The sequence below is a fragment of the Tursiops truncatus genome, chromosome 3, assembly GCF_011762595.2.
Source record: "Tursiops truncatus isolate mTurTru1 chromosome 3, mTurTru1.mat.Y, whole genome shotgun sequence".
NCBI classification, from domain to species: domain Eukaryota; kingdom Metazoa; phylum Chordata; class Mammalia; order Artiodactyla; family Delphinidae; genus Tursiops; species Tursiops truncatus.
In genome coordinates, this window is record NC_047036.1 from 152,006,725 (window position 1) to 152,032,923 (window position 26,199).

At 46.9% G+C, this 26,199-nt stretch overlaps 1 protein-coding gene and 1 pseudogene across 1 annotated transcript; one reads left to right on the top strand and one right to left on the bottom strand.

The window, feature by feature from the left end:
• Window positions 1–4,203: 4,203 nt before the first annotated feature.
• LOC109551169 (heat shock protein HSP 90-alpha A2-like) lies at window positions 4,204–5,526 on the top strand (annotated as a pseudogene).
• A 1,153-nt stretch (window positions 5,527–6,679) lies between these two features.
• On the bottom strand, window positions 6,680–25,950 carry LMAN2 (lectin, mannose binding 2). Its single transcript, XM_033853617.2, has 8 exons — window positions 25,595–25,950; window positions 25,306–25,424; window positions 12,434–12,551; window positions 11,520–11,599; window positions 11,210–11,371; window positions 11,006–11,120; window positions 8,188–8,307; window positions 6,680–6,975 (listed from the first exon to the last, which is right to left on the bottom strand). The coding sequence occupies exons 1-8, from the start codon at window positions 25,803–25,805 to the stop codon at window positions 6,815–6,817; spliced, it is 1,086 nt and encodes a 361-aa protein (XP_033709508.1). The 5' UTR covers window positions 25,806–25,950; the 3' UTR covers window positions 6,680–6,814.
• Between the last annotated feature and the right edge of the window lie 249 nt (window positions 25,951–26,199).

Below are 26,199 nucleotides of genomic sequence, written 5' to 3' on the forward strand. Positions count from 1 at the left end.
ATGGATTTTGTGTCCACGATGATGAATATTGAAATTTCCCCAGTTTCATTCTAGACCAGATAAAGCATTACTTTTATTGGATTGTTTTACTATTATCATAGGTTTTCAGAATGTTTTGTAGTGGGTTTGTGTAAGCCACCAGAGAATGCTAACTCGGACAGCATGACTCAACCTGTGGTGTGCACAGGCCTCCCCTCACATGCTTATTAAAAATGCAGATTCCCAGGCACCGCCCCCAACAGTTTGGGTCAGTAGGCCTGGTGCCTCTGGGACCCCACTCTGAGAGCCATAGTCTACCTTATGCTGATCGCTTGGATTTTTGTACCCAACCTTCCCAAGACTGGAAAGGGGAACGCTCACGGTCCTCAAAGACCTGGGCTTCGGCACCCAATGCTCTGAAGAACGTCTCTGGTTACTAGTTGCACAGCATGCTTGTGGTATGTTAAAGTAGGTGGGATAGGTCAGCAGCCACTTATCCTGATAATGCATCCCTGTGGCCCTGTATGTGCAGGGACTGCCCTTTCCTGCCAGAAGTGGGAGGAGGCCAGAGTGGTGGTGCCATGTCTCCAAGGGTCAGTACAACATTAGTCCAAACATCACCAATCTGAACGGCAGAGTCAACATAAGGCATTGGCAAAAGGCTCACATCTGCTGTAGGAAATGTCTGTTTTCCAACGATCAGATGACCGAGAGCACAAGACCACAGGATGATTAAGGCCAAGGCCACTTCAACACTTTTTCCCCTCGAATGGAGCTTAGAAGGAGAGAATCAGGAGATGGTGAGGAGGGGTGGGGGTGTGTGTATGCTCCAATTATCTACTACTGCATAAAAGCCCACCCAAAGCTTGGTGGTGTAAAACAGCAATCTCCCCCCCTTTTTTTCTAACAATTTGTTTATTCATTCACCTATTGATGGGCATTTGGAATTTTTTTTTTTTTTTTGGCTGTGTCGCATGGCACATGGGATTTTAGTTTCCTGACCAGTGATCAGACCTGTGCCCCATGCAGTGAAAGCGCGGAGCCCTAACCACTGGACCACCAGGGAATTCCCAGCAATCCTTTTTTATGCTCATGGATTCTGTGGGTCAGGGATATGAAAAGAGCACAGATTGCTCCTCATCTGCTCCACAACGTCTGGGGCTTCTGCTGGGATGACCTCAACAGCTGATGTGGGAGCCCAGATGGCTTCTTCCCTCACACATCTGGGCTCCGATGGCTAAGGAAGGGACTGGGACTGGGACCAGCTGGGACTGTCACCTGGAGGCCTGCCCAGGGCTCCCCGGTCTGGGGCTTCAGAAGGTAGGCCTGCTTCCAAAGTGCCTCCAAGGGCCAGTGTCCCAGATAAGCAGGTGAAGCTGCCTGGCCTTTATGGCCCGGCATTGGAAGTCACAGCATGTCACCTCTGCCATACTCCACTAATGGAAGCAATCACAAACCCGCCAGACTCAAGGAGGGGGAAAGAGAACATGGACCCTACCTCTTGAGGGGAGAAACATCAAAGACCTCGGGGCAGTGTTGTAGAACCAACATAGTAGGTCATCAGAAGAGTAAATAATAAACGATAACAGGAGAAAATTTCCCAGAGCTGAAAAAAGACACAAGTTTCAAATCGAAAGAGGATTCCCCAGTGCCAAGTAGGAGAAAAAAAAAAAGACTCAAATCTGGACATATCCTGGCAATGTTTCCAATCACCAAAGATAACTACTCCTAAAAACTTCCAGAAAGAAGAACCTACTGAAGAGGAACAAGAATCAGAAGATGACGTCAGACTTCTAGTTGGCAACACTAAACACAAGTATAAGATCAAAATAAACCTATTTTCAGGCAGAGGGGAGTTCAGAATGATAACCTCCCCTGAACCATCTCTAAGAGAGTTTCTAAAGGGCATGTGCCACAAAACAAAACCCAAAAACACAAAAGGAGGACCTGGGACACAAGAATTGGAGAGCAAAGAGACAAGGAAGGCAAGTCAGTGCATATTTTTAAAGTAGCAGTTTAAAACCAAAATCCCAAATAATTTCTGTTGGTTTTCTGTTCCACCCCTCCCAGGATGGTGGTGAGGGCAAGATTATTACCACAGGATCCCTAGAGGACCCCGGTTCAGGTAAAGCTGAGACTGGGAGGGTCTGCCCCAAGCCACCCAGTTTATTATGAATCATCATCTCCCCTGCAAGGCTTCCGGCAAGGCAGTGCAGGGTTTGCCCCTTTCCCTCCTAACCTTCCCTCTCCATGAGATCCACTCCCTCCCACATTCTCAATGACTGGTGAAATTTCTCCTAAATTTACCAACTTAGCCATTTAATGTATTTCCTCCTTCTACATATTAGATTCTCCCTCTGATTACACTTGCACGAGTTAGAATTAGGTTCAACCATGAATAAAAGGAAACAACACATGCATGGAAGTTGATTTCTCTCCTTGTGAATGCCCGCTTCAGCAGTGGCAGGTCCAGGGACCCTGGTGTGCCACCCTCCAGGCAGCCTCGCGGCCAGCAGCCTGCTGCCTGCGGGTTATTCATCATCGCCTCTAAGCCACAAGCCCACTTTTCTATACTGTTTTGTGATTCTGGGTCTGGAACTATGTAAATTACGTTTCACAGCCTCCTTAATCAGCCAGCCTCCTGCTGGGTTCTGCTGTTGGAAAGTACTAGATGCAGATTGGAAGCAGAAGGCAGAAGGGGCTGATTTCCTTTTCTCCAAGGCCGGCAGCAGTAGCCAGCTGGCTCCAGCCTCTTCAGCGGCACAGACCTTGCCCTGTCCATCAGTGTCTGTACTGCACTTCCTCCCCGCCCAGGCTGTGCCTCCTTTGGAGTCCAGGTATCTGCTAGTTCCCACCTTCTCACAGGCCTGAGCACCAACCATAGGGCATTCCAAGCTCTTGATGCCTCTTTGAGGATACAAAGATCCTCCACTGACTAGAAGAGAAACACAAATTAAAACTTCTGCACCCTGTAAAGCAATTATACTCCAATAAAGATGTTAAAAAACAGAAAAACTTTTGCACCCAGCAGACTATCAAAAATTAAGCACTCTGATGACATCAAGTGCTAAGAAGTGGCAGGTAGCTGGCAGCCAAGATGGGTGCAGAATGGATGCAACCCCCTTTGGAGAGCACCCTGACCTGTAGTAAAACTGAAACGCACATGGGTTACAACAGTAGCTCCTGCACACTTGTGCGTAAAGACTGCTCACAAATGTTTAGAGCAGCGCTCTAAGGGAAAAACCTGGAAACTGCCTAAATGTCCAACAGTGCAGAATGGAGAACTAGAGTCTGCTCAGGCCACATCTTGAGCTACATGAGGTCCAAAGGCTCACAAACAATGCTGAATTTTAAATGCTGAGGAAGGGAATTCCCTGGCGGTCCAGTGGTTAGGAGCCTGTGCTTTCACTGTTGAGGGCGAGGGTTCAGTCTCTGGTTGGGGAACTAAGATCCCACAAACCGTGCTGTGCGGCCAAAAATAAATAAATAAATAAACTTTGAGGAATACATCTGTGTGCCATTTATAATTTTTAAAAATGCAAAATAATACTATGTACTTAGGTATACATACTTCCATGGTAAAATTTTTCAGAAGCACATAAAAAGTCAGAACCAGGGGCAGTCACCTCTGGGGGGAAGGACACAGGTTTAAGGCAGGGGACAAAGAGGTATGCAAGCATGTCGGCAATGTTTTTTCCCATACTGCACAGCAGCTCCAGGGATATAAATTTATATGTAACTTTCAAACGATCAAATAATTCAATTTTTAAACACACTTGGGAAAAATGTAGGTTACAGCATCATGATCCCATATGTGTGAAAAGACAGATTAAGAACACACATCTAACCAACTAATCTTCTGAGGAAGCACCTCTAGGTGTGAACTTTGAAAGGGATGCAAATAAGCCCCTGAGCCAAGCACAGACCAGCACCATCACTTTAACCTCTGCCTTCAAATCAGTACCTTAACACCTGCTGGTTCTCAAGCCTGGATACTCATGAGAACCCTCGGGCGGGAGTGGGGGTGCTTTTAAAACTGTAAAACTGCCTTTGCCTGGGCCACCAACTTCTTAAACCAGAGCTGGAGAATGAGGCAGGCTCGCTTTCATTCTGCAGGTGACTTTAACACACAGTCAAGGGTGAGAACCATATAGTACCAGATGCCAACTTGCCTATTTCAGAAATTCAGGGGAGATCAAGTATGGTGAGTGTGGTCCTGATGACATGGCTGCTGAGGCCACGGAGGGTTCCAAGCTCCAGGTCTCGGCCACGTGTATCAGTGTGGACACAGCGCTCCCCTCCAGGAGGGAGATGCTCGGTGAGGCGGAGCCACCCTCCCTAGAGGATTCTCTGCCTCCACGTGAGTAAATGGCATGGAGTGAAGTGAGTTAATCCACAACAACCGCTTAGAACCACACTTGGCACATAGTAAGCACTCCATGTTAGCTACTTTTCAAGTAAGTAAACTGTTTTGAGGAAAGTGCTCAATAAAATATTTTAATGAGGATCATGTTTACTCTTATGGCTTCATTAGCAAGCTCCCAGACCCATGTGAGGGAAAGGAAAGGCAGCTCAGACCTCCTGGTCAAACTTGTGAACAATCTCTCAACACCTAACCTGTGTATGTGCAGGAAACATCGAGAGGGACAGGAGACAGTTAAGAGTAGATCAGAGAAGAGCTCTGGGAGTGAGCCTGAAAGATCGAGGAGAAAATAAGTTCTTACCCTTCACCTCATCTACTTCCACACGATCTATTTCACAACGAAAATCTAACTGATAACGTCAATTACAAAAAGCCTGGCCGAAACGGGGAGCAAGGGTTTGCACTTGCTTTAAGATGGAGGCTCAGTTGCTTCTGTGTCCTGGCATTGTGTCGATGCAGAGCCCGTGTGGTTCTTCAGCCAAGACGCTTAAGAAAACCCAGATCCAAGACGGAGGAGGAGGTTGAGACGTTTGCCTTTCAGGCAGAAATTGCCCAGTTGATGTTACTGAGCATCAATACTTTCTACTCGAATAGAGCTCTTTCTGAGGGAGCTTATTTCAAATTCATCAGATGCTCTGGACAAAATCATGATATGAAAGCTTGACAGATCCCAGTAAACTAGACTCTGGGAAACAGCTGCACATTAATCTCACTCCAGACAAGTAAGATCAAACCCTCACTATCGTGGGTACCAAAATAGGAATGACCAAGGATGATTTGATCAATATCCTTGGTGCTATCACCAAGTCTGGGACCAAAGCATTCATGGAGGCTTTTTAGGCTGGTACGAAGCCTCCCTGTGACTGACCAGTTTGGTGTCGAGTTTTATTCTGCCTATTTCGTTGCTGAAAGTGGTCTTTATCACCAAACACATTGAGCAGTATGCCTAGAGCCTTCTGTAGAAGGACCATCTGGTTAGAACTGACACAGGCAAACCTATGGGCTGTAGAAGAAAGATTATTCTGTATCTGAAAGAAGACCAAACCAAGTCCTTGGAGGAAAGAAGAATAAAGGAGATCATGAAGAAACACTCTCAGGGACTTCCCTGGTGGTCCAGTGGTTAAGACTTCACACGTCCACTGTAGGGGGCACAGGTTCGATCCCTGGTCAGGGAACTAAGATCCTACATGCCTACATGTCTCAGGGCACAGCCAAAAAAAAAAGAAACTCTCAATTTATTGGCCATCCCATGACTCTTTTTGTGGAGAAGGAACGTGATCAAGCAGTTAGTGATGGCTGAAATGTTGCTTAACTGTGAGTGGGAAGATGCTGGACTGGATGGAGGCCCTGTCCCATGGTGGGCAGGGGGTCAGGGGAGGACTGGACGCAGCAGCCAGCTGCACCGCGGGGAGAGCCTCAGAAGCTGCCACACATGGCACTTTCCGCTGTGGGCTTTCTTCACTCCCTGAACCGCCTTTGACCCTTCATGGCACCAGTGGGAACACCACTGCTGACCCCAACCTGCCCTCCTGCACCCACAATCCCTTCCAGATCATCCGGAGCCCCTAGAGTTCCCTTGGGTGGAGGTCGCACCCACCACATGGGAACCACATCTTCACCTCACCGGATCCTTTCACACAGAGGCCCAGGGAACATGGAGATGGTGCAGGCCCCGCGCCCATGACGCCACCAGCTGTGTGACACTGGGCACGTTTTGCTTGACCTGCAAGAGCTGTGATTCCCTACCTGGGAAATGGGGACCACAGCACCTGCCTCCTGGGGCTGTGCCGCAGGCCTGAGGGGACGAGGCTAGGAGCTGTAAAGCGTGGCCAGCTGGATGTCATTTGAAGAAAAGAAAAGCAAGTCTCTTAGGACAGCCACACAGCTGAGGTTGGTTATTTCACTTTATTTAGCAAACCGTCACACTATGGGCCCCACCAAACTGCTCCTCCAGCCTCCCACAAGGGTCTGCCTTGGAAAGAAGCTCAGAGGGTGAACAGGAAGGCCCAGGCTCCCCAGCTGGCCTCCTCTTCTGTCACACACACCACACAGCACAGAACAAGATCACTGCTCATGTCCTCAGATGCCCACCCCAGTGTGGTCTGGGGGCCTCCAGTGTTCAAAAGCCACCTGCGGGTGTCTCGACCCAGCACCAGGCACAGACCTCCTGCTCCTGAGAGGCTGGCATAGGGCAAGGGCCTCTGCACCCAGCTGTGGGGATGTCAAACCCTTTTCCCCAGCCCTGAAGCCTGTCCCCACTGGGCAAGAAGCAAAATGTACGAAAATACTTCTTTAATTATTTCTTTGAAATGGTTAAGAAATAAGGTCATCTTATTTTTCTTTTATAATCCTAGTTAAAAAAAAAAGTTCACATTAGCGCCAGGGCCCTTCCCCAAATCGAGCGCCCGCTGCTCAGTAGAAACGCTTGTTCCGCTCCTGCCTCTTCTGAAACACCACGGCCCCCACCACAGCACACACGATGATGCCCAGGAGGGCGCAGAGCAGCAGCAGGAACACCCGCCACCCCGTCAGGGGCCCGCTGCGGAAGTTCCCCGTCGGGTCGTCCACGTTGTCTGAGGGAGGAGAGAGGGGGGAATGAGAGGCCGGACAGGCTCCCAGGAGATGGGGGAGCAGGGCAACAGCCCGTTTAGGCCCCCACACCCACCCTAGAGGCGTCAGCTATGGCCTGCTCACACCGCACCAGTGAGGGGCAGGGGCATGCACAGAGATTGTCCAACCTCACTGGGACCAAGGTTCCCAGGGATCAAGGCTCCCAGGGATCCAGGCTGAGGTGCTTTCTGCTACAAGAAACTGGTGAACACTGGACTCCTGGGGTCTCCTTGACAGCCTGAGTCTGCCTGAGACGGGCCCAGGACCTGCTTTCACAAGCCCACTCCCAGCCCAATGCAGTGGTCTGAGGTCCCCATCTGAAGAAACACAGCCCTGGCCACAGGCTGCCCTCAATCACATCTGAATGCGTTCGGTTTCTCCCAGGGCCCCGACCCCCAACCCCCCATCCTTCTGCTTTGACCCTCTTACCCCAATGGGTCCACCCAACTGAAAACGAGTTAACCCCTGCTTGGCCAGCTGCATGGGGTTGCTGGGTGGGCTAGAGCAGATGATGTGTCCGAAAACCCTCGGCAGCAGAAAGCCTTCAACCAAAGGTCGCAAAACTGGTCTATGGCAGGATTTGTTTGGCCCCCAAAACATTTAAAAGCAATTTGAATCTTAGAAAAGTGAGATGTCACATAAAATGTTGGGTTCCACTGGTGCTCTATCACCCGCTGGGCCCACATGCACAACTTTGGAGCCCCTGGGATAGATTTCGCCACACACACACACAGGGGCCTCACTTCCCGCACGAGAACCCTTGCTCCATGAGGACGAAGTGGTGGCTGACTAGTACTCTGGGAAGAACTCAGGCTTGGGGTTTTGCCAAAACTCAAGTTCACATCTTGCCTTTTTACCTCTTTCTAGCTGAGGAAACCTGAGGATCAGCTCTCCCAGCAGTCACAGGACCTACTTCCACGCCGTTCACTGAGGCCGCGCACTGAGGTATCAGAGTGCCCCACGCACCACCCACACCAACAAACAGCCCCTCTGGCTTCACTGGCCGTTATCCCAGCACTGAGTGCAGGAGGATGCAGACACCAGGTGCCCACACACCTGCTCATGAGCACTATTTGCTGATCCAAGGGCCTGGCTGGACCAGGGAAGGGCAGATGGACCCCGGGCACTTGCCCGAGCCGGCCCAGGCCCCACCGGGAGGGGCTGCAAGTGCATACCTTTGGGCGACTTGAGCAAGTTGACGCTGGGCTCGATCTTGGTCCAGTCAATGTTCTCCTCGTCAGGCGTGTGCTCCACCATCAGCTGGAACAGCTTCATGGAGATGATGTCATGATTGTCTGCAGGATGAGAGTTAGCTTCTAAGGGGCCTGAAGACGCTTCGGCGCACGTGGCCCAACGACCACCCCCACCACCACATAAAGTGGCCAGGTTCCCTGGGGAGAACCCAGTAGCCCCCAGCAGGCAGCATTCCAGGGGCTGGAACACCTCCAGAACTCAGCAACAAGAAACCTGGAAGGAGGCAGAGCAGACAGGAAAAAGTAGGAGTTTTACAATGAAAATCATTGGGTCTAATCCTGGCTCTGCTGTCCTCTTTGAGGCTCAGTTTCCTCATTTGTAAATGCAGGTGGTAATCTCCATCTTGCATGGTTATCAAGGCATATAAATGAGAAAGTACAGACAAGGCACAGGCGTATTGCTTGCAGATAGTATGTCTTTGAAAACAGAACCAGATAAGGACCCACACATTGTTCTATGACTGGTTGAGAAGCCTGATCCTCCCAAGGGCAGGCAGCCCCCAGACATTCCTGTCACAGAGACCCAAATACAGAATGCGGACAAACGACTTGGCAGCCAGCTGAAAGCTCAGCCAGACACACAGTCAAGCGACTGTACCTGAGGAGACTTGAGAAAGGCCTGGGTCCAACTAGTATGGGCAGGAGAGAACCTCTAAATGACACTGACAATAACTGATCAACCCATTTTTGAGATGGGGAGGTTGAGGCTCCGAACCAAGACAAGGGTCCCAGTCAAGGACCTGACTCCAGCTATCAGCTCAGCTAACTGACTAGAATTTGAGGAAAGGTCCAGAAAAGGGAGAGCCTAAAGAGCAAGGACCCCCGTGGCCGGATTGGGCAGAGCCCAGCCATACCTGACACCAGTATGCACAGCCCCTGGAAGCCCAGGGACAAGCATGGACTCTGGAGTCAGGCATCAGGTAGGTCCCATCTGAGCTCTGCCGTTCCCTGGGTGCATGAACTTGACAAGATCCCTTCAACTCCCAAATGCCCAATGGTCCCAGGTGTATAAAATGGGAAAGAGACGGCTACCTATCTAAGAACACACCACGTGCCTTTATGCATGCGATGCCTGACGGGAGGCTGGCGTGCACAACCCTCCAACTAATGGTCGGACACTACTGTGTGCATGGCTCCCTCCATTGCCCTTCCCGGGGCCTCTCTAAACAACCTTAGAGAATATCCACCTGCCACAGATCTGGCTCTGTTCCCAGAACCTTCTCATGACACCTGCTGAAACACTGTCAGATGGAATTCCAAGTAACCCAGAGGAGGGCTGTAGTGAATCCACAGATGGAACAAGACAGGCCATGAGCTGGTAATTACTGAAGCTGGTTAACAGCAACAAGGGGCTTATTAGACCACCTCCCCTCTTATGGGTATTTAGTGGAATTTCCACATTAAAAACTTAAAAACAAACCCCCCCCTCCGCCCCGCAAAATAGACACTGGGACAGGGTGGACCCAGGTATTTGCATGGTGAAGGGCAGGCTCCTGAACGGTGCTGGCTCACAGGCCCTGGAAACATCTGTCCTGACAATAAACAAGCCTCTGACTAGTTCTCCACACTGCTTCCTAGCTCTGGTAGGCAGGAGCCAGCCCCAGGCTTGGTGCCTCCCAAGGACCTTGAGAAGGGACTAAGGACCAAGGCCAAAGGCCACCATCAAGTGCCACCCAGGCCTGGTGGCCCCAAGAGGCCTGTGTAGGCAGGCAGCATCCCAATGCTTACAGCATGCACCGTGGGCCAAACAAGACAGAGCCCTGACTCTGTGGAGCTTACAATTCAGTGAGGGGGACACAGATAATGAAATAAATTACATGGCAGATTCCAGGATGGTTAAGTGCTATGAAGAAAAATAAAGCTAGGAAAGGTGATGGGAAGTGTGCAGGGGACTGGGATGTGTGTATGCGACTTTAAATGAGGGAATCAGGGACAGTCCCACTGAGGAAGTGACATCTGGGCAAGACCTGGAGAAGCCAAGGGAGAGATGCAAGCACAAAGGCCCAAGGCAGGAGGGCAGGGGTGGGTCTGAAGAGCGGCTAGGGGCAGTGTCACCAGGGAGCAGGGAGGATGAGCCAGAGGGAAGGGGGTGGGAAGGCGGCACACAGGCTTGGCAGTGTGCCGCTGGGAGGGAGGTGGGAGGAGCAGCTCTGCTGCTGTGCTGGGAGAAACTGTTGGGGCTGGCGTGGGAAGAGGGACCCCCGGGAAGCTCCTGTGGTTGTCCGAGTGAGGGAGGATGGTGGCCCGGACGTGCCAGCAGTAGAGGAAGGGAGAAAAGTGGTCTGAGGCAGGGAGAAGACAAAGCCAGCAGGACCAGCCAACGGATGAGAGGTGACGTGTGAGAGAAAATGCAGAGACCAGAATGATACCAAGGTGTTTTGACCTGAGCAACTACAAGGACAGAGGTTCGTTTCTATCTCTGGCTGTGGGTGTGTGAAGGCTGAGAGGCCTGCTTGGCACCAGGCGGAGATGCTGAGCAGGATGCTGGTGACACAGGTCTGGAGATGGAAATCTGGGGGTCCACTGCATCCAGATTCAAAGCACCCCAGCCCCTAGAGGACAGAGAGAGATGGCGGTGAGGGACTGCTCATGGATATGGGAAAAGGAGGAAGAAAACCAGGCAAGCGTGGAATCAAATGAAGGAAGGTCAGAAGGACAGGGACTGGCTGTGTCACAAGCTCCCAAAGTACCAGGGAAGGTCAGACTGAGACTTCACACCTCGCTCAGCCCACACACTCACCAGACAGGTCGCCGGTGCCGGCTGAGGCTCCAAAGTAGTAGCCAGTGGGCAGGCGCACGCCCGTGATGTCAATGCAGTTCTTCCACTCGTTCTTGTCCTCCAGGTCAGTCATCACCTGCGGCCGACCAGCAGGTCAAGGGCAGCCTGGGGCCGGCCTGCCCACCTTCCCGAGCCCCCCCAGAGCCGCCCCTCCCGCCCGCTCACCGTCAGGCGACCCCGGGAGTAGCGCACGGCCAGGAAGGTGTCGTGATCGCGGTTGCGGAAGTCAGCCGTGCAGCCTGCCAGCTCGGTCCAGCGGCCATCCTTGCTGTGGTCGTAGGACAGGGAGCCATTGTTCACCATCACGGAGATGTACGGAAACACACGCTGAAACAAGACACGGGTTACTCTGAGGCCAGCCCAGCCCAGCCCGTGGGAGGCCGCAGGGCACCCACCACCCTGATCCCTGGAGGCTCCTCTCATGCAGGGACCAGGGAGAAGTCCCGTTCTGCTCTGCAGGAGAGCAGGGGCCTACCTCTGTGGTCTCATCATTGGGATACGTGTCCAGGAAGATGGCTAAGCCATGGAAGTTGTCTTTGCTTCCAAACACAGGCCCTGGAATTAGAAGGAGATGCTCCTGTAACGGGAGAAACTGGAGTTGTCCCATGGATACCTGAAGGACAAAGTAATGCCAGCATGGGTGGGTTAATCTGTGGTCATTCTCCCAGGAAAGAGAAGGGATCTTTAAGTGGGGGTGGGGTGGGGGACTGGAGGGTGGTCTCAGGGGTGTGGCAGAGAGGACTCAAGTTTGAAGCCTGAACTGTGAAGGAACAGCACCTGCCTATGTGCTCTGAGGTGTCAGGTGACAAGGGGATACCCAACCTGTGAAAAACAGGTGGCCATTACAGTAAGAACCATCCCTTAACCCTTCTGTCCAAGGCCAGACAGCAAACATTTTAGGCTTTGTGGGCTACAGATGGTCTCTGTCACACAGTCTTCCTTGTTTTATCCTTTTTAAAATGGTAGAGGGACTTCCCTGGTGGTCCAGTGGGTAAGACTCCGTGCTCTCAATGCAGGGGGCCCAGGTTCGATCCCTGGTTGGGGAACTAGAACCTGCATGCATGCCACAACTAAGAAGTCCACATGCTGCAACTAAAGATCCCCCGTGCTGCAACTAAGACCTGGCACAGCCTAAATAAATAAATAAAATAAAATAAAATAAAATAAAATGGTAGAATGGTAAAACCATTATTAGCTGGTGTAGAACACCAGGCCACAATGGGGCACAGAGTTGAGCCACAGGGTCATCTTCTAAAAGGACGCTCCCTTCAGTTGCCCCCAGGTCCCAGGTTTCCTCAAAGAGGAGCAGCAGCGCCCTAACAAGGGGTGCAGAGTGGAGGATCCTTGGCCACAGATGCACAGGTCCCACCTGTGCGAGCGCCACCCTACCTGGCACCAGGCGGTCCCGGGTATACCACAAGGCAATGCCATCACCATGGAGATTCTTCTTCCCTGCGCCATGGACTTTGAAGTGAACGTGCATCTCCCAGTCCTTGAGGAAGCAAGGCTAGAGGGAGAGCAGAGAGGGCTGTTCAGAGCTCCCCAGCTTGTCTGCCAGATGGAGGTGACCGGGCACAGACCCTGCACCGAGATGACACTCAGAACAGGGCCAGGCAGCAGGGTCATGAGTGTCACTGACCAACAGACCCCCCAGCATTCTCAGCAGGGAGAAAGGGGCTGCTGGGCCTCCCAGGTCGGGAGTGGGAGGCCACAGAGTATCCCAAGGCTGCTGAGGCAGCTTTTTAACAGAATAAGGGAGTTCCATAAGCACTTACAGTTCAAGATCAAGATATTAAAGATACTAAAAGAGGAAAGATAAGTTGCAAAACAGTATCAGCACTATGTGCTCATTTTTGAAAAAGAAATTAGCATATGTGTAGAGAAAGAAGGAACTGAAAGAAATATGAACCAACATTAATGAAAGCTAACTCTGGGAGGGGAATGTCTACTTTCTATGTCTGAATCTTCTGTATTGAACATATTACTTCTGTAATTAGAAAAAACTCAAATGAAAAATAAAAACCCTATGTCCCATTGTGGGTGATCTGGCTTGTGCATCACTGATTTACCAGATTCACTGTTCTGGGCCTGGGCACCAGGAGCCCAGGTGAGGAGACCTGGCCCCTGAGAACAAAGGGTTTGCAGGCACCTGCACTACAGCCTGACACAGTGTGAAGTCAGCCCTCCCAGTTCTTGACAGTTCATTGGCTCTGGGAGACCCTGAAGATTCTGGAGGGGGCAACTGTGAGGTGATAAGAACCAGGTCTCAAGGACATATGGGCACGGAATCTAAGTCCAAGACCTGCTGAGGGGATGGAAGGCCTGGTGAACCAGTCTTGCTTTGGACTGAGACGACAAAAACTGCAACTGAAAAGTAAGAATGAATGAGAAAGGCCTCCCAGGGATTGTAGCTCAGCTATGAGTCCTCACAATCCCTGAAATTAGACTAAACAGACGCACCCAAGCCTCACATTTCAGCAAAAAAAATCTTGCAAACACAGGGGCTTCCCTGGTGGCGCAGTGGTTAAGAATCCGCCTGCCAATGCAGGGGACACGGGTTCAAGCCCTGGTCCGGGAAGATCCCACGTGTCACGGAGCAACTAAGCCTGTGCGCCACAACTACTGAGCCTGTGCTCTAGAGCCCACAAGCCACAACCACTGAGCCCGTGAGCCAAAACTACTGAAGCCCACGCACCTAGCCCGTGCTCCGCAACAAGAGAAGCCACCGCAATGAGAAGCCTGCGCACTGCAACAAAGAGTAGCCCCCGTTCGCCCGTAACTAAAGAAAGCCCGCACACAGCAACAAAGACCCAATGCAGCCAAAAATAAATAAATAAATTCATTAAAAAAAAGAAAAAAGTTATCTTTCATTCTTCAGGGAGAAGAAAAGTGATCCGGATCCAGACGTAAAGTCAGAGATTCACGAAGGAATGAAGAACAATGACTAAAGTAGATATGAGACTAAAAATCTAAATAAATATTTGACTGCATAAAACAATAATGCTTTGTGTGATTTAAAACAGAAAGATTAATAACAATGGGGTAAAAAGAGTTAAAGTGCTCTAAAAGCCTTGCATTGTCCTGGAAGGAGTTAGAAGTACGCGTTATCATTAGACTTTGGTAAAACATGTGTGCTTTAAACTCCAGAGAAACCATTAAAATATTGGGAAATAAGCACAGAACTTTCAACCTAATAGAAGAGGAAAAGTGTAATAAAAATTAGCCAACCCAAAAGAAGCCAAGACCCGAGAGAAGAATGAACAGAGAACAGTCAGTACAAACAGAAAGTGAATAGTAAGATGGCAGATTAAACCCAAATAAACGTATCAGTAATCTTACTAAATGTAGATAGACTAAATGCTGGTAAGGGTACACATGATCTCCCTGTATTATTTTTCCTTCTTCTTTTTTTTAATGAAGTACAGTTCATATACAATATTAGTTTCATGTGCACCACACAGGGATTGATATTTATATACATTACGAATTGATCACCACAATAAGTCTAGTAACTATCTGTCACCATAGAAAGTTACTGTAATATTACTGACCACATTCCCTATGCTGTACATTACATCCCCATGACTTATCTTAATCTCTGTATTTTTTCTTACAACTGCATGTGAATCTACAATTATCTCAAAATAAAAAGTTTAATTTTAAAAATAAATAACAGATCAAAGACTTAAACTTAAGAGCTAAATCTACAAAACTCTTTAGAAAAAACAATGGGGGAAAATCTTCACAACACCAGATTTAGCAATAATTTTCTAGATATTACACCAAAGCACAGACAACAAAAAAATCAAATTGGACTTCATCAAAATTAAAACCTTTTACACGTCAAAGAACATGAAGAGAATGAAAAGACAATCCACAGACTGAGAGAATATATTTCCAAATCATATATAATGTCCAGAATATATAGAAAACTCCTGAAACTCAACAAAAAACCCAATTCAAAAATGGGCAAAGGACTTGGATACACATTTTTTCATAGAAGAATATATACAAATGGCTAATAAGCACATGAAAAGACGCTCAACATCATTAGTCATTAGAGAAATGCAAATCAAAACCACAAGATACCACTCTACACCCATTCGGATGGCTATCATCAAAAAACTGGAAAGGGTCAGACTGAGACTTCAGTCTGACCATTCACTAAATCAGGGGGTGGCGCAGTGGTTGAGAGTCTGCCTGCCAATGGAGGGGACGCAGGTTCGAGACCTGGTCTGGGAGGATCCCACATGCCACAGGGCAAATGGGCCCGTGAGCCACAACTGCTAAGCCTGTGCGTCTGGAGCCTGTGCTCCACAAAAAGAGAGGCCGCGACAGTGAGAGGCCCGCGCACCGCGATGAAGAGTGGCCTCTGCTTGCCGCAACTAGAGAAAGCCCTCGCACAAAAACGAAGACCCAACACAGCCAAAAATAAATAAATAAATAAATTTTTTTTAAAAAAGGAAAATAAGTATTGTAAAGATGTGGAGAAATTGGAACCCTGATGCACTGCTGGTGAGAATGTAAAATGGTGTGGTTGCTATGGAAAACAGTTTGGTGGTCCTCAAAAAGTTAAACAAAGAGTTACCATATGACCCAGCAATTCCATTTCCTAGTTATTTACCAAAAAAAAAGTGAAAACAACCATCTACGTCCACCCATGTACGTAGCAACACTGTTCACAATAGCCAAAAGGTGGAAACCACCCAGTGTCCACCAACAGATGAATGGATAAACAAAATGTGGTGTGCGCGCGCGCGCGCACACACACACACACACACACACACACACACACACACACACAATGTTATTTAGCCATAAAAAGGAATGAAGTACTAACACATGCTACAACATGGATGAACCTTGCAGATATTATGCTAAGTGAAATAAGCCAGATATAGACAAATATATTATGATTCCATTTATGTGAGATACCTAGAAGAGTCAAATTCAGAAACAGAAAGTAGAATAGTGGTTACCAGGGGCTGTGGGGAGGCAGGGAACGGGGAGTTAGTGTTTAATGAGTACAGTTTCAGTTTGGGATGATGAAAAAGTTCTGGAGATAGATGGTGGTGATGGTTGCACAACAAGGTCAATGTACTTAATGCCACTAAACTGTACACTTGAAAGCGGTTAAGGGACTTCCCTGGTGGCGCAGTGGTTAAGAATCCGTCTGCCAATGCAGGGGACACAGGTTCAAGCCCTGGTCCGGGAAGATCCCACATACTGCGGAGCAACTAAGCCCGTGCACCACAACTACTGAGCCTGAGCTCTAGAGCCCATGAGCCACAACTACTGAGGCTGCGTGCCACAAATACTGAAGCCCGCGAGCTGTAACTACTGAAGCCTGCACGCTACAACTACTGAAGCCCACATGCCTAGAGCCTGTGCACCACAACAAGAGAAGCCACGGCAATGAGAAACCTGCGCACCACAATGAAGAGTAGCCCCTGCTCGCCGAGAAAGCCCTGCACAGCAACAACGACCCAATGCCGCCAAAAATAAATAAATAAATTTTTTTAAATTATAAAAAGAAAAGTGGTTAAGATGGTAACTTTTATGTCATTCTATGTTACAATAAAAATATTTTGAGAAATTTTATTTTCTTTTTCATGCAGATACATATTTACAGTAATCAAAGTATTTACATTTTTTACAGTATTTACATTTTTTTAAATATTGAAGATTGATTTACAATGTTAATTTCTGCTGTCCAGCAAAGTGACTCAGTTATACAGATATATATATTCTTTTTCATATTATTTTCCATTATGGGTTATCATAGGATATTGAATATAGTTCCCTGTGCTGTACAGTAGGACTTTGTCATTTATCCATCCTATATATAATAGTTTGCATCTGCTAATCCCAAACTCCCAATCCTTCCCTCCCCTACCCTCTTCCCCCTTGGCAACCACAAGTCTGTTCTCTATATCGGTGAGTCTCTTTCTGTTTCATAAATATGTTCATTTGTGTCATATTTTAGATTCTACATATAATTGATGTATTTGTTTTTCTCTGTCTGACTTGCTTCACTTAGTATGATCATCTCTAGGTCCATCCATGTTGCTGCAAATGGCATTACTTCCTTCTTTTTTGTAGCTGAGTAATATTCCATTCTATATCCACATCCTTATCCATTCATCTGTCGATGGACATTTAGGTTGTTTCCGTCTCTTGGCTATTGTAAATAGTACTGCAATGAACACTGGAGTGCATGTATCTTTTCAAATTAGAGTTTTATCTGGATATATGCCCAGGAATGGGATTGCCAGATCATATGGAAAATCTATTTTTAGTTTTTTGAGGAATCTCTATACTGGCTGCACCAATTTACATGCCCACCAACAGTGTAAGAGGGTTCCCTTTTCTCCACACCCTCTCCAGCATTTATTATTTGTAGACCTTTTAATGATGGCCATTCTGACCGGTGTGAGGTGGTACCTCACTGCAGTTTTGATTTGCATTTCTCTAATAATCAGAGATGATTAGCATCTTTTCATGTGCCTATTGGCCATCTGTATGTCTTCTTTGGAGAAATGTCTATTTAGGTTTTCTGCTCTTTTTTTTTTCACGGTACGCAGGCCTCTCACTGTTGTGGCCTCTCCCGTTGCGGAGCACAGGCTCTGGACGCGCAGGCTCAGCGGCCACGGCTCACAGGCCTAGCCACTCCGTGGCATGTGGGATCTTCCCAGACCGGGGCACAAACCCACGTCCCCTACATTGGCAGGTGGACTCTCAACCACTGCGCCACCAGGGAAGCCCTCTGCTCATTTTTTGATTGGGTTGGGTTTTTTTTTTTGTTATGGAATTGTATGAGCTGTTTGTATATTTTGGAAATTAAGCCCTTGTCGGTCGCATCATTTGCAAATACTTTCTCCCAGTCCATAGGTTTCTTTTCATTTTGTTTATGGTTTCCTTTGCTGTGCAAAAGCTTATAAGTTTGACCAGGTCCCATCTGTTTATTTTTGCTTTTATTTCTATTGCCTTGGGAGACTGACCTAAGGAAATATTGGTAGGATTTATGTCAGAGAATGTTTTGCCTATGTTCTCTTCTAGGAATTTTATGGTGTCATGTCTTATATTTAAGTCTTTAAGCCATTTTGAGTTTATTTTTGCACATGGTGTGAGGGTGTGTTCTAACTTCATTGATTGCAGCTGTATTGCAGCTGTCTACACCACTTGCTGAAGAGACTGTCTTTTCCCCATTGTATATTCTTGCATCCTTTGTGGTGACCATTACATTTAAAAAAACTGTCCCAATGCCATTGAGTATCGTACTGAAGACAATGGTTTAAAATATTAAAGTATTTAAAAGTAAAAAACAATAAAAGGTTAAATGGTAAATTTTATGTTATTGTATTTTACCACAATAAAAATAAATGAATAACTGTCCAAAAGCCTAATTTTATGCTGTTTACAGGAGACAACTCTAAAACATAAAGAAGTGGGAAAAAGAAAAGGATAGAAAAAGATATTGCATGCAAAAACTAAGCAAAAGCAAGCTTGTGCAGCTATGCCAATAACAAAGTTTAGAAGGGGACTCTTCTTAAGAACAAAAGACTCCATTTTTCAGGAAAATTTTGGTCTCAAAATATATAAAGCAGAAACTGACAGACTACAAAGATAAAGACAAATCCATACACAGGCATTTTAATACACCTCTCCTAATAACTGATAAAAACAAGCAAAAATGTCAGAAAGATAGAGATTTGAACCCAATCAGCAAACATGACCTAAGGATCTAAATGGCACATTTCACTCAAGCAGTAAAGAATCCACATCCTTCAGAAACACACATGGAATGTTTCCCCAAAATCCTGATCATTCGAAGGACCATTTGCAAGTCTCAACAGACCTCCAAGGATTGAAATCACAGAACCTGTTCCTTGACCACGATGAAATTAAACTAGGTATCAATAACTTAAAAAATAAAGATAACTAGAAAAGCCCTCATGTATTTGAAAAAACTTAAAAACATATCTTACATACACAAAAGTCAGCCTAGAAACTAAGATTTCAAATGGGCTCTTTGGTGCCCAGGAGTTTTCTATGCCTGGGAACAATGCACTGAGAATAAGACTCCAAGCTGGTGGGAGGTGTGCCTCTGAGAAGGGCAACGATGCACTGGAAGGTGGGAAAGGAAAACCTCCCCTCCTGTCCCTGGCATGTTTGCAGGGAGATCAGTTTCAGGAAAGAGTACACATGGAAGTTGAGGACCTAGAAGACCTAGACCTAGACCTAGACCTAGACCTCCAAGACTATCCCGGCCTTAAAAAGTCTCTGTGTACTGCAGGTAAGACTGCAGAACATCAGACAGAATACTGTGATACAGACAATATAAAGAAGGATTTTAAGCAGATGAGGTACGGGCTAGAACTGATGTAGAAGTTGCTTTTGAGGGCAGAACATGACATGGCCATGGTTTTCCATCCTGGCCGCACAGCTGAGTCACATGGGGAGCTCAGAAATCTTAATGCCCTGGCCCTCCCCCAGGCCAACTAAATCAGAATCAATCATTGGCGGTCACAGACCATTTTACAGTTAGGTAGTTTCTGTGTCTTGGCTTGCAATAAAGTGAAAGGCAGACCTAATCCTTTTTTTTTTAATTGGAGTATAGTTGCTTTACAATGTTGTGTTAGTTTCTGCTGTATAGCAAAGTGAATCAATTATACGTATACATATATCCACTCTTTTTTGGATTTCCTTCCCATTTAGGTCACCATAGACCACGGAGTAGAGTTCCCTGTGCTATACAGTAGGTTCTCATTAGTTATCTATTTTATATTATCTATAGTAGTGCATATATGTCAATCCCAATCTCCCATAAGTTTGTTCTCTACATCTGTGACTCTATTTCTGCTTTGCAAATAAGTTCATCTGTACCATTTTTCTAGATTCCACATATAAGCAATATTATACGATATTTGTTTTTCTCTTTCTGACTTACTTCACTCTGTATGACAGTCTCTAGGTCTATCCACATCCAGGCAGAGCTAACCTAACAGTCAGCTGATACATTGTTAAAATTTTTGATGAAAGATCACTACATGATTTAGGGTTTATAAACCAAAGAAGTTCAAAACACTGAGTGACCCTGCTATAACAAAACTCCCTGCATCTCCATCTACTATTTAAGCAAACACAAGTTCTCAGCATTCACACAGGTAAGAACAAAAAGCAGAAGTCACGCTAAAGCTTCTCATTCTGACAATGACATCCATCCAAACAGGGGTGGGGAGATGACAGCTGGATGAGATGCATTTCGATAAATGTTTACTTTGTGTAATAATTATTCAAAAATTGTGTAATTGGGTAAGGCATTTCTTTTGATCAATTGTATACCAATGATAATTATAATAATCCCAAAGAAAATATTAAAACTTAATTTCAAGGTCCCAACAAGGTTAAAAGCTTAAATTATTACACTTATTTTATTTGCAGAGGTACATGATAGGCTAATCAGTAAAATTTTCAAGCATTAAATATACTGCATTAAGTTAAAATTCTGTGTGGGAAATGAAATGAAAATACAAGTTCAATTTTTAAAAATGATGTACAATTTGGGCTTATTCAAGTGGATCTCAAAAGGGAACCCTCCTGCACTGTTGGTGGGAATGTAAATTATACAGCCACTATGGAGAACAGTATGGAGGTTCTTTAACAAACTAAAAATAGAATTACCACATGACCCAGCAATCCCATTACTGGGCATATACCCAGAGAAAACCATAATTCAAAAAGACATATGCACCCCAATGTTCATTGCAGCACTATTTACAATAGTCAGGACACGGAAGCAATCTAAGTGTCCATTGACAGATGAATGGATAAAGATGTGGCACATATATACAATGGAATATTATTCAGCCATAAAAAGGAACGAAATCGAGTTATTTGTAATGAGGTGGATGGACCTAGAGTCTGTCATACAGAGTGAAATAAGTCAGAAAGAGAAAAACAAATACCGTATGCTAACACATATATACGGAATCTAAAAAAACAGTACTGATGAACCTAGTGGCAGGGCAGGAATAAAGACACAGATGTAGAGAATGGACTTGAGGACACAGGGCGGGAAGGGGAAGCTGGGAGGAAGTGAGAGAGTAGCACTGACATATATACACTACCATGTAAAATGGACGGCTAGTGGAAAGCTGCTGCCCAGCACAGGGAGACCAGCTCGGTGCTTTGTGACAACCTAGGGGGTGGGATAGGGAGGGTGGGAGGGAGGCTCAAGAGGGAGGGGATATGGGGATATATGTATACATATAGCTGATTCACTTTCTTATACAGCAGCAACTAACAACATTGTAAAGCAATTATACTCCAATAAAGATACCAAAAATAAATAAATAAATAAAAGAGTGGATCTCAAATTGCAATATTTAGATTCCACTGAACAGGAGGCGGGGGAAGAAAGACAGCACAATTATATTCCAGACTGAAAAACTTGATGAAGGCAAGTACAGAATTCTCTCAGCCTGTGACACTGCCAACCACCAACTACCTCCAACCATAATTAAGTTACTGGGGACTGAACCAATTTCTAGCAGTTCCAGCACTATTTGTACCTCATTTAAAAAAAAAAATTTTTGTAATGTTATGCTGAACTCACTTCCTTGAAAAATATAAGGCTACATTATAATTTTTAAAAGTTACCAGAAAACATGGGGACTTCCCTGGCGGTCTAGTGGCTGGGACACCACGCTTCCACTGCAGAAGGCCCGGGTTCGATCCCTGGTTGGGGAACTAACATCCTGCATGCCGCACAGTGAGGCCAAAAGAAAAAGTTATCTGAAAATACATGGGACCTAATTAAACTTAAAAGCTTTTGCACAGCAAAGGAAACCATAAACAAAACAAAAAGACAAGCCACAGAATGGGAGAAAACATTTGCAAACAAAGCAATGGACAAGGGATTAATCTCCAAAGTATACAAATAGATCACGCAGCTCAATATCAAAAACAAACAATACAATCAAAAAATGGGCAGAAGATCTAAATAGACGATTCTCCAAAGAAGACATACAGATGGCCAAGATGCACATGAAAAGCTGCTCAACATCACTGATTATTAGAGAAGTGCACATCAACACTAGAATGAGGGGGTGGCTGAGCAGGCAGGCAGGCGGCTAGGTGGGTGGCAGCAGCCTCTGGGCAGTAGACGGGGCTCTGGGGTGGCACCACGGGCAAGGGTAGAGGGGCAAGTTGGCCACCACCGCTGCCGGGGGGGGGGGGTTGGGGAGGAGAGCCACTTCCGGGTAGGGAGCAGGTGGGAGAAGGAAAGGCAGGCAGCCGCTCGGCTGCGGCACTCTTTAAATTTTTTGGGGTGCCGCAGAGGCGACCCCTGGAGCTGATGTTCCTGATCCCCAGGGTGACAACGGCCGCTGCCTAACCTGGAAAGAAGAATGCCAGCTCCTGAGCAGGCCTCATTGGTGGAGGAGAGGCAACCACAGACCCATCAGGAAGCTGCCTCCACTGGCCCAGGCATGGAACCCGAGACCACAGCTACCACTATTCTAGCTTCCATGAAGGAGCAGATAACCCTGCATGTTGAAGAAAGTTGGAAACCTATCATGATTTTTGTTATGTAATTCCTTGATGGCCTCAGATGACTTCAAAATTTTATCTTTTGGCAAAGAATAGTATTCTGAATGGATGTTTTGTTGGAGAAAGCAAAAGGGGTTCTGGTTTCTCGAGAAAGAAGAAACCTACTTCTGCTCAAGGGCTACCTCTTTTGTGAAGCCATGTTCACCCCAGCCTGAAGTCAACAAGTCAACTCTCTCCTGATCTTCTTTGGCACTTTATACCACTGCTCTCTTATCATATGCTCCTTTGAATGATGATATAATAAAAAGCTACCTAAGGATAAAAAAAAACAAAAAAAACTACAATGAGGTATCACCTCACACCAGTCAGAATGGCCATCATCAGAAAGTCTACAGGGACTTCCCTGGTGGCGCAGTGGTTAAGACTCCATGATCCCAATGCAGGGGGCCCAGATTCAATCACTGGTCAGGGGAACTAGATCCCACATGCATGCCGCAACTAACAGTTCTCATGCCACAACTAAAAGACCCAGCGCAACCAAATAAATAACTATTAAAAAAAAAAGTCTATAAACAATAAATGCTGGAGAGGGTGTGGAGAAAAGGAAACTCTCCTACACTGTTGGTGGGAATGTAAACTGGTACAACCACTATGGAGAACAGTATGCAGGTTCCTTAAAAAACTAAAAATAGAACTACCATATGATCCAGCAATCCCACTACTGGGCATATACCCAGACAAAACTCTAATTTGAAAAGATACATGCACCCCAATGTTCACTGAAGCACTATTTAAAATAGTGAAGACATGGTAGCAACCTAGATGTCCACTGACATAGATAAAGAAAATGTGGTACATATATACAATGGAATATTACTCAGCCATAAAAAAGAATGAAATAATGCCATTTGCAGCAACATGGATAGACCTAGAGATTACCACACTAAGTGAAGTAAGTCAGACAGAGAAAGACAAACATCATATGATATCACTTCTATGTGAAATGTAAAAAAAAAAAAAAAAGATACAAATGAACTTATTTACAAAACAGAAACAGACTCACAGACTTTGAAAACAAGCTTATGGTTACCAAAGGGGAAACGTGGGGGAGGGATAAATTAGGAGTTTGGGATTAACAAATACACACTACTGTATATAAAATAAACAACAAGGACCTACTGTATAGCACAGGGGACTCTACTTAATATTCTGTAATAACCTCTATGGGAAAAGAATCTGAAAAAAGAATGTATATATGTATATGTATAAATGAATCACTTTGCTGTACACCTAAAACTAACACAACATTGTAAATCAACTATATTCTAATATAAAATAAAATTTTTTAAAAAATTTATATGACAGAAAAATGTGACAGAATGTGACTCCGGGGGAAATAGTTAATGAAGTACTCTCTGAGTGGGTGGCACTCGAGCTGAGACTTAACAGATAAGAAGAAACCAAGCAAGCATGAAGAGACTGGAGACAGTGTCCCAGACAGAGGTAACAAGTGCAAAGGTCCTGAGGCAAGAAGGCAGCCAGAGAGGCTGGAACAAAATTAACAGAGCGAATGACTGGAAATGTCAGGCACTAGAGGCCGGACTGTGCAGACATAATGCATGTTTGTCCCTTCACAGGAGACCCCAGGCTCTGAGGATCAGAGTGAAAGCTAAACAAAGTATCCCCAGATGCCCCTAGCTGGAAGGAGAGGTGGAGCTGAGGTAACAGGCAGATGAGGCAACACAAGGACAGTGTGGGCTCTCAGAACTAAATGGGGACGTCATCCAGAAGGGACCAAAGAGCAGAGTAACAAAGAAAACTAGGACACTCGCCAACAGCTTAGGCCATGGGAACGGTTGGGATCAGGCAGGCTGAGGAAGGAGTACATTCTGCCCCCAATTATTCCCCTTTCACCCCTTTCCTGATCTTCCTTGGTGTGGAGTCTGTGCAGCAGCTGATCTTGGCCACTGCTTATATATGACACACCAGTGACACCTGAGGCTCCCTAACCTCTACAGCAAAGGTCACAGAAACTAAACTGCCCATGAGTCCACTGATGACTAGACCCTCAATCAAGCACTAAGGAAGGGGACTGAGTCTGCAAGTATTTCTAAGGGGTTCCTCCACTGTCCAGGCTGGGTCAAGTGTAGCAAATGAATTGCTGGGCTTGGAAATGAGACCGATCAGAGTTTAAACGTTGTTTATGCCATTCGCTGTCTGTTAGCTCTGCAAAAACTCAGGATAGCCATCTACATCAGTCTGTTTGAGAATTAAGTGCGATAAGGCACGTTGAAGTCAGTGCCTAACACACAAAAAATACCCAATGAAGACCCCACTCGTTCCACTTATCCCACTAATGAGAGGGTTCAGTTCAGGCAGATGACAGCCCCACTACTTACTGGCTATGTGATTTTGGGGAAGGCACTTTCAACTCTGAGTCTTAGCTTCTTAGTCAGTGAAACAGAGATAACATCAGTTACTTCACATGGCTTTTGAAGGAAGGAAGTAAGAAGAGTGTACGAAATGTCAAGCACAGCTCCTTACACATGGTTACTTCAATTGTCATTACCTGTTATTACTGGCGGGTGTGACCAAGATGGGGAAGGGGACGGAGGAGGGAAGGGCGGCATTCAAACTAAGCTCAGGTCTAGGCTGCTGACTGCAGTGGCTTACTTAATGCTCTGCCTAGCCTCTTCGGAACCACTCACCAGGTGGTTCCAGATAGAGCCCTCTTTGCTGCGCTCGTCAGGGGTCAGACGCACGTACTGGCTCGTGAGCATTGTGCTGCCTTGGAAGTCCCAGAGGAGCGTGGAGCTGGAACCGACCCCTGTGGGCAGAGACACGGGCACAGACAGGTGCGTAAAAGGCCAGGCCAGGACTCGCTTTGCCAGAGGCAGAGAACCCACTTAACTGCTCTGACCAGGATAAAGGGCACCCCTTCCCCAACCCCATCCAGCCTCGCCCTCACCCTGAACTCATTCCCGCCCCAGGCCTCACCGTGGTAGGGCTTGATAAGCGAATGCTCCCGTTTGAGGTGTTCACTGTTGCCGTCAGTTATATCGGCAGCCACCGGCCCCAGAAACAGGAGAAAAAGTAGAAGTGTAGTGGGGCCAGGGCCGGGGCCGGGAAGCCCAGGCCTCCCCGGGCATCGCCGGCCCCAGCCCCAGCGCCAAACCCAGCCTGCCGCCGCCACCGCCGCCGCCGCCATTCTCCGTTCCTCTCGACCACTTCCGTCTTAGGACTTCCGCCTTCCGGGTGTTCCATCTAATAGCCTCCGGCCGGAAGCCCTCCAACCCTAGTGTCACCTGGGAACTGCCAGCAAAAGTAAAGCCTCGCTGCCGTGGAGACGGCGGCTGTATTTGCTGAGCAGCCTCCCATCCTGGTCGAGTGCCTTGGCGGCTGCGAGGCACCTGTCAGCCAGCCTCAGCAGTGGGTTCTTATGAGCGACAAGAGCAGCAACCAATCATGGAACAGCACTTTCGGCTTGTGGGCCAACGGGGAGCAGAGGGATGATTTGTGTCGGCGGGCAGCGCGAGGGTCGTCTGTGAAGTGGGGCATGCTGGAACTTGTAGTTTTCATGGGCCGCTCGCGCGGGCTGGGAA

Coding starts and splice junctions, on each gene's coding strand:
- LMAN2 (XM_033853617.2), bottom strand. CDS start 25,805: ATGGCGGCGGCGGCGGTGGCGGCGGCAGGCTGGGTTTGGCGCTGGGGC. Junction 25,425..25,594: donor GCTTATCAAGCCCTACCACG/GTGAGGCCTGGG, acceptor CTCTGCCCACAG/GGGTCGGTTCCAGCTCCACG. Junction 12,552..25,305: donor GCTCTATCTGGAACCACCTG/GTGAGTGGTTCC, acceptor CTCTCCCTCTAG/CCTTGCTTCCTCAAGGACTG.